This window comes from Clinocottus analis, unplaced genomic scaffold, assembly GCF_023055335.1.
Source record: "Clinocottus analis isolate CAN_PGR_092001 unplaced genomic scaffold, fCliAna1.0.p SCAF_6, whole genome shotgun sequence".
In the NCBI taxonomy this organism is placed as follows: Eukaryota; Metazoa; Chordata; class Actinopteri; order Perciformes; family Cottidae; genus Clinocottus; species Clinocottus analis.
Window position 1 is genome coordinate 6,406,064 of NW_027176218.1, and position 8,629 is coordinate 6,414,692.

Consider the following 8,629-nt stretch of genomic DNA (forward strand, 5'->3'; position numbering starts at 1 on the left):
ATTTATCAAATTTCCATGAATCTTGCTTTTATTATTTACTTATGTGACTGTATTACATTCTTGTTTTACTGTTATTTTTCCCCTGGTCAACTGTAGAAAGAACAAATAAATTGCACATTAAATGGTGGAAATGCAAATCATAAGCAAAAAGGGAAGTAATTACATTACTACACATACTGTAACTGAAAGGCATTTTGAGTAGATGATAGTTCACTGGACTTTAAAGTTATATTAATAATGTGAATGTGGTTTCTATTGCAGAAATGCAAGTAATAAAATAACTGATGTATTAACTAGTCAATGGAGAGCAGTAGGTTGATTTGCATTGTTCACTGTATTATTGATCTTAAAACAATGAAGCCTAAACTCCTCTGGTATCTAAATGCATAACATTACATCAACTGACGGTCAACCATTTGTAAAAAAAAATAAATTAAATAAATAAATAAAAATGAATTTCTATGCAAACTGTTCTACTTCAGGACACAATTGTGTGTTTGCTCTGACTAATGTGCCATGCAGGATTGTTAATAAAAAATAATCAGTCATATGTATGATGGATATGCCATTACTCCTGTGACAAAACTCAAACCAATTTAAAAAAAAATACTTTTCGACAGGTTGACATCACACACTCTGGGGACAGGCTAACAAACTGCGCATGTGCGTAAATCGTTTATTGATGAAGAAAGGTCACGAACTCTGACCCTCCCACCAACTGCAACAAACAGTTAAAATAGTAATATATAGAAGACTACACACTAACTGACTCAACAACTCATTGTCAGGTAAGATACAGCGACTAACGCGGACGAATGAGGGGTTCAAGAAGGAGACACGAGTTGCCAGTAACGCAGGAAGAGAGGGAGTGTTCAGTAACGACCACGGCAGGGAAGCGACCGTTACCAGCTAGCAAACAGCTAGGACAGCTCGTTAGCGCTGTCGTCAGGAGCTCCGCGGTTAAAACTCAAATTAGGCAAGTATGCAATCAAATTGGTGTGTGCACGCGCGACTGTACAGATGGCACTGTGAATCGCATTAACGTTGGATGTTAACGTGTGCGCAACAGAAATATTAGTAACGTACATGCTAGTGCTAGCTAGCTTAGCCGCGTCAGCTAGCAATGTTAGCTGAGTTTAGCTGCGCTGCTAACAATGCTAACCAGCCGTCCGCAAATTAGACAGCCACAACGTTAAATTAAGTCCGATTGTGAGAACGGTACGTCGTAGTGTTGATCGTAATTTGTCTCGTTGAATTCCCGATTAAAAGGGAAGTCCAGTGCAAATAATGTATGCGATTTTTTGCTCGGTTGTCAAAACCCCGAAGTCCCGCCGTTTGACTGAGCGAGTCTGCGTCCTGGGCCCTGAACCCTAGCGTGCTTTAACCCTTCAATGTTGACCTTTCACCCACAGGAAAAGAAATACCTTTATCTTCCGTATCGATTTGAAACGGCCGGCTGTCAAGAGCTTGTTTGTGTCACTGCTGCAGCTTTGCCGCTCATCCTTTGAAACTCAACAATGATATTCAACCGTATTTTATTTGGTACATTACAGTTTCAAGCTAGCGCCGGCTAGATTGGTTAGCGTAGGCCACACACTAACCTAAGTTAGGGGCACGCAATATCATGTATTATATGTTCTACATTACCTGTTAACACGCATCGTTCAGAGCTATGGTGACGCTCGCCCTTGAATGTTTAGAAATATAATTCACGTCTTGGTCAGAAATCTATTATTGCTGAAGGAAAGGTGACGTTAAACTAGAAAACAGGATTGATACGGGTTAGTTATAACGTAAGTTAGCTAATTAGTGGTTTGCAGGACCGACTCGTTCCTCGTGGTCACTTAAATAACATCTCTGAGCTGTGAAACTGTATCAAATTGAAAATAATTTAAATCCGATCTCTGGGTGACTCGACACGCACCGATATATAAAACATGTTATTTACACATGTGGAAAAGGTGCAATTAACTGCTTTTTTGGGGAGGGGGGCGGGGGGTCTAAATTACACACATAGCTCAGACATTTATAAAAGGATAAGGCTGGTAATGCTCTATAGCTATCTTTTGGTCAACAAGCTTCCATGAAAGGCCAAACAAATAAGTATTGTCATTCTAGCGTGATGCACCTTATTCCTCAGTATCATAGACCTCTACTGTTGCCCAAAAGCATTACAAAACAACAATTGAGCTGCACCATTGCACTGGGTGTGTTTTTTTCTGCATTAGCTTGAACATGGGACACTGCAGTTTATTTTGTGCCAATCCTACATACACTGAGCTACTGTAAATACCTGCTAGAAAACCTCATCTCCTCAAATTTGCTAACAAATCCTGTTGAACATTTTCTAAAACTATAGTGCCCTGCTAATTTAGGAAATTGCTCATCTTTTCTAAAATGGAACTACATAATTGATGTTTTTAAAAAAAAAATATTTTGGCAAGTATTATACATGGAATTTGATGGTAGGAAGATAATAATACTTTCTTCCTTATCCTTGAAGGTGTTCTTTACCCGACCCAAATTTTGCTTTGTTAAGACATGAAGTAAAACACATCCTCTCTACAGGTGTGCATGCCTCATGGGACACTGATGTAAAGACCAGTACAAGAAGGTGCATGCAGTATCAGAATGGATGGACAGACTCAAAGGATTCAACTTGTGTCAGCAGACGGCAACATGGCATTAGGACACAGAATCCAGGTGATGTGAGAGCCTGTCAACCACGAGAACATGCTTTTCTTGTAATTTGTGTGTGAATAAACACATTTGCACATTGTTTTGGCATGATTTAATCCAAGGATAGCTGATGTTTTAATCTAGCACGGTTTTGTATTTGCACAATTCAACTTAAAAATGTAAACTTTATTACGTTCTCATATTACATACATTTTTACATACATACATGGAATTTGCTCTCTGCATTGAACCCATTCATAGCAATTTTAGGAGCAGTGGTCTTTCAATTACTGTTTTTGTATTTTTATTTGATTCATCTAACATATCATTAGCCAAACTACTCCTGCATTTCTTTTACAGCCAGTCAGCACTCTCATGATTTGCTTTTTAATTTTTTTTTATTTCTACTAGATTGTAACTGATCAGCAGACTGGCCAGAAGATCCAGATCGTCACAGCACTTGAGCCATCTTCCCCTGGAAAGCAACAGTATATCCTAGCAAATGCTGACTACTCCTCTGGTGGGAAGGTGATCCTGGCCAAGCAGGAAGGTTCACCCAACAAGGTCATCCTCACAAGTCCAGACTGCTCTGGGGTTAACCAGCTGTTATTTGCCTCCCACGATCTGGCTGGGCAGCAGATTCAGGTATTACTGGAGGATATTAATGGCCTCTTTTAGTCTGTGGTTATAAACAAATAATTGAAAGTTTTTATGACCAAAGCATGAACATGTTTAGTGTCAGTCTTAACTTATTGTAATGTTTGCTGTGTTCAATTATTTTGCGGTCTCTGGTTGTTTTTTTTTCAGTTTGTGACGGACGGTTCAGACCAGTCCATTGTGAAGCCGGTTGTGGAGTACTGCGTTGTCTGTGGGGACAAGGCCTCAGGTATGAGTTAAGTTTGATTTGCTTAAACATTATGCTTTTTATGTAACAGATATGCTAACCTGATCCTGTTTCCTCTTTTCTCTCTCAGGGCGTCATTACGGAGCAGTCAGCTGTGAGGGCTGTAAGGGTTTCTTCAAACGCAGCATTAGAAAGAACCTAGTGTACACATGCAGGGGCTCCGGAGAATGTGCTATCAACAAACTCCACCGAAACCGCTGCCAGTACTGTAGACTGCAGCGGTGCATGCATCTGGGCATGAAACAGGATTGTAAGAGAGTGTGATATTCTATATAGTTGTCGATTTGTCATTTAGGACTTGCTTACATGAGGTCTGATGTCTTTGTTTTGTCTTATCTAGCTGTGCAGTGTGAAAGGAAGCCCGTTGAAGTGACAACAAGGGAGAAATCTGTCAACTGTGCAGCCTCCACTGAGAAAATCTACATCCGCAAAAACCTGTGTAGTCCTCTGGCTGCCACACCCACTTTTATGTCTGACAAAGAATCTGCTAGGTACAACCACTTACACTAATTCACCAGTTTATTAGATGCACCTGTACAGTTGAATACAACACAATAAATAGCCCTGATGCAAATACTATCTTTGTGTAATACTTTTGTTGAATTATAGTAACTCTATGATGTTCTATTGGACTGCATCATATTAAAACTTGTTTCTTATTTACATCTTTTTCCTCACTTCATGGAAACTAAAAAACACCTCAACATAATGTAGTCCAATAAAACGTCATCCTCTCTAAAACATTCATGTCTTTTTCTGACCAGTGTAAGATTCAAATGGAAGAAAGAGGTTTTGTTGGATTTAATTCAATTAGATTGCACATGTGTAACTTGTATACTGACAAGAGTTTGAGTAATGACTTAATCACATTGCATGGTTTTATGTTACATATTGCAATGTAAAAATGTGAAATATCTACATTCAGGTCTACAAGTTTGCTTGACTCAAGCATGTTGCTCAACATCCAACAACCCTTCACTAAGATGGAAAACACCATTTTGATTCCACTATCCCCTGACAAGGTAATGCTACTGCAGTCAAATGTCATTTTACTAAAATCCTACCTAGCCGTTCTTCAATAATACAACCCCTAAGCATATTGGATGTTTTAAATACATCAGCTTTGTACCTTATAATTAGGAAAGGATTAATTGCTTGTTCATTTAAGGTGCATGTGTCCCCTCATATATTTTGTTATTCTTTCCTGAAATAGTTTAGTGATGAGCACAAATGTTTTGTCAACTCCAGATAGAGCAGTGCAAAAAATGACTTCTTAATGACTGCTACCCGTTCACCAGATCGACCCATCTCACGGTGACCTCGGCACTCTGGCAAATGTCGTGACGTCCCTCGCCCACCTCAACAAGGCCAGAGAGGCGAGTGACTGCGGCAATGACATGATGGGAGATGAAACGCTTAGCAACGGGGACAGCTCGATGACAGACATCCAAGGAGAAGAGCAAAGTGCAAGTGATATCACTCGGTGAGGGAGATGTCATAAAGAATCAAGAGGCTTTGATACTAACCAGTAGTTGCTTTTGAATACTTTGATACATGACATTGGCACTAGAAAGAAACCCAGGGGCTATTTTTTTTTTGTCTCTCACAAACCTTTAATAGAATTTCCTGCAGGGCCATGTGGTTTCTGACTCCAATCTAAAGGACTTAATTAGATTCAACCACAGTCAATCAAAAAATTAACTGTATGTCAAGGGTGCACTATTGTGCTGCTTTGAGTTGTAAGATATTTTTCCCGGTTTCTGTGTAAGCTCCATTATATTAGATGACAAACAAAAAGTGGATCTTTTAACGTTAACTTTTTGTTTTCATAATTTGTGTACAATTAGAGCTTTTGACACTCTGGCCAAAGTCCTGCACCCTGGTGATGGCCCAGCGGCAGATTCCTTAGAGGCCACAATGCAGCTGATGTCGGGGGACCAGTCCGGTCCTGTGGTGGAGTTGGAGGGATCTATACTCTCTGACAGTCATATCCCTTTCAAGGTAAGAGCACAGCCACTAACGTCTCCACTCAGGATAAAATCTAACAGAGCCCAAAACCCTTGTTTACACATTTTAAACTCTGCAGTAATGTATTCTTTATTTACTTTAAAATTTGTTCCTGCAGCTTATGATGCCTTTGCCTGTGCCAGAGTACCTTAATGTCAACTACATCTGTGAGTCGGCTTCCCGGCTACTTTTTCTCTCCATGCACTGGGCACGCTCCATTCCTGCCTTTCAGGCACTTGGGTAAGCTTTTGTCACAAGATCTTTCATAGTTTCATCCCAACTTTTCTAATAATTGCATTGGAATTTATCAGAACATGTCATTTTATAAGATGACAATTGAGCATGTGTTCCCTAAAACGGCCACACAGTTCTCTGGAGCAAAAAGTAACTTTTACTTTATTTTCACAGTGGTCAAGACAATGACATTAACTTAATGAAAGCCTGCTGGAATGAGCTGTTTGCCCTCGGTCTGGCACAGTGCTCCAACGTCATGAATGTTGGTACAATCCTAAGTGCCATTATCAATCATCTGCAGACCAGCCTCCAAGAAGGTAGGAGCACTCTGCTGTTGAATACAATTCCAGAAGCACAAACGATGTTTATGTATGACCATTTATGCCATGCAGACCGCAAGATCTGTCATGTTTACCTTTGTGGCACAATGTGTCTCAACTTTGCAAAAATGTAAACTGATGCTTTAACCATTTCATCCATGACTCCTCTTTTTAATTATTTTTTTTTATCTGACAGATAAGTTGTCCCCAGATCGAGTAAAACTAGTAATGGAGCACATCTGGAGAATGCAGGAGTTCTGTAACAGCATGACCAACCTGTCCCCAGACTCTTATGAATATGCCTACCTCAAAGCCATCGTTCTCTTCAGTCCTGGTGCGTAGACAAGTGAAATGTACTTTTACTAAATGTACTTTTCAACTGAAATGTATTTTAGTTATTGTCCTCCTGTTGAGGCTGAATCCTCAGTGGGAAATCCTGAGCATAAGTTGTACATAGGGCCAAATATAGTGTCACCATTATCTGACTGTGTGCATGTGTTGATTTTCTACAAGATCACCCGGGCATCGATAACACACCACAGATAGAGCGGTTTCAGGAGAAGGCGTACATGGAGCTGCAGGACTACGTGACCACGTCCTACCCAGAAGACTCCTATCGGTCAGTAGGCTTTAGCTTTGTAGTACCTGCTCATTGACAGAAAGGTGATGTTGTACCAATACAGTATGGCTCTACATTTGTCAGTACAGATTTGTGATCATATCGCTGTGATGGAGTGCGCATTAAATTTGACGTCTCATTTCCCCCCTCATTGCTCTCAGGTTATCCAAGCTGTTGCTGCGTCTTCCTGCCCTCAGGCTGATAAGTGCAGCTGTCACCGAGGAGCTGTTTTTCGCTGGGCTCATCGGCAATGTGCAGATTGACAGCATCATCCCTTACATCCTGAAAATGGAGTCCACTGATTATAATAGCCAGGCCGTCTCTGGGGTCTGACACACTGTGCCATTTGTAGTTGCAACTTTGGACTGTTAAAATTGGACAGCCTGCCAATCGGAGTGCTCCGCAGAGCGATCACCAAGTGGTCGCAACATACTGTAGTTATGACACGGCATCCAATGGGAATACGGTTTTTACTCTTCCCTGGCTCTTCCCTCTGGCTCCTCAGTAACCAGTCGGTAGAGAACAACTCTAAAAGAGGACAAACACAAATCAACTCCAGTGGGCCAGTGAGACTGCCAGTATCTTCCCATTCAGGAACGAACCCCTGAAACCTGCATAGTAGACTGCGCTTTTTATTGTACATAGTATTTTATGCTTCATCGCCTCCGGGACTCTTCTTTTTTCTGCATATTTTCCACTTTGAAGGAATCAGGGTGGTTTGATTTTTCACTGCTTTCCTGCAAGATCATGCTTTATTTTTATTTTTTCGACTAATTATAAGGAGAAACAAATTTAATAATGTGAATTGATTTGTGAGATGTCTTTATCGCAAAGGTTAAAACCTTTATTTCTTATTTGTTTGCTAATCCAAAGGATCAGGCAGCATCTCTTGACAAATATTTGACAGCTTGAAGTCATTGTGTATATATATTTGTATATAGAATGCACCAAGATGGCTAAAATGGACGGCACTTGGTAATTTGTGAATTCCATCTTTTGGACAAATTAGTGTGGCTGGAAAATGGTATCCTAATTTGGAAAATAAAAATACCTTTCAACCTTGTTTCTTTATTATTCACACAATTGAGCTCTCAGTTTGATTGGATATAAGTAGGATAGATAAAGCTGACTCATGATAACTGACTCGCAAAAGTATTTTTTAAAGCAACTGAGGGCTATAATGTACCCCAAAAATAAGAACCCATCTGCATTCATATTGGGATCAATTTGGAGGTCAACCATTTGCATTATAATTAACTTTCTGTATGGGAGATGTATTTTATAGCATAGTGTTTTTCTTGTGCACGTCCTTACGGCAAAAACAGGCTTCAATGCCAGGTCACCCGTTAGTTAGGCACTCAGACAGAAAGACAATGGAGTATTTAAACTATTAAAAGTGATAAACATTATTTAGTTAACAATTATACGTACCAAGCCAATCAACCTTTGACCATTGTTCATCAAAGTCCCCGAGAGAGAGAGTAGGTTTTAAGTGTACTGTTCCAGTAAATCAGACCCTATAGAGACAAACACTTGAACACGGGCTGAGTGCTGGAGTATGTTAAACACATCTCCTCAACTGTTAATCCACTATTTGACTGTTGGCTCGCAGGTGTTAATCCGCCCATGTTTGGGCTGTCTGAAAGTTGTCTGGACAAACTTTGAAAAGAAAACCTGCAATAGTTGTTCCCGACGAGTCTCTGAGTTTAAATAAACGTCTTAGAAAACTGTAACTTCTTGGAACTTGCCCGTGTTTCTGTTTACATGTTCCCTCTGAATTAATAATGCAAAATCTATATCCTACCCCAGTGATGTTGTTGGGTTTTGTGTGTCAGGTTTTGTGTGTCGAGTGACGTGAAGGTGGAA

At 40.1% G+C, this 8,629-nt stretch overlaps 1 protein-coding gene across 2 annotated transcripts; it reads left to right on the top strand.

Moving 5' to 3' along the window:
- Positions 1–634: 634 nt before the first annotated feature.
- nr2c1 (nuclear receptor subfamily 2, group C, member 1) lies at positions 635–7,821 on the top strand. 2 transcript variants are annotated; one of them, XM_068602857.1, is made up of 14 exons: positions 635–788; positions 2,569–2,703; positions 3,091–3,324; positions 3,487–3,565; positions 3,654–3,833; positions 3,924–4,074; positions 4,509–4,605; positions 4,882–5,066; positions 5,431–5,584; positions 5,709–5,830; positions 5,999–6,141; positions 6,341–6,478; positions 6,658–6,763; positions 6,925–7,821. In XM_068602857.1, exons 2-14 carry the CDS (start codon positions 2,632–2,634, stop codon positions 7,094–7,096), a joined length of 1,833 nt encoding a protein of 610 aa, XP_068458958.1. In that variant the 5' UTR covers positions 635–788; positions 2,569–2,631; the 3' UTR covers positions 7,097–7,821. The 2 variants fall into 2 exon arrangements, with proteins under 2 accessions (XP_068458958.1, XP_068458959.1); XM_068602858.1 differs by lacking the exon at positions 635–788 and adding an exon at positions 795–976.
- Positions 7,822–8,629: the final 808 nt, after the last annotated feature.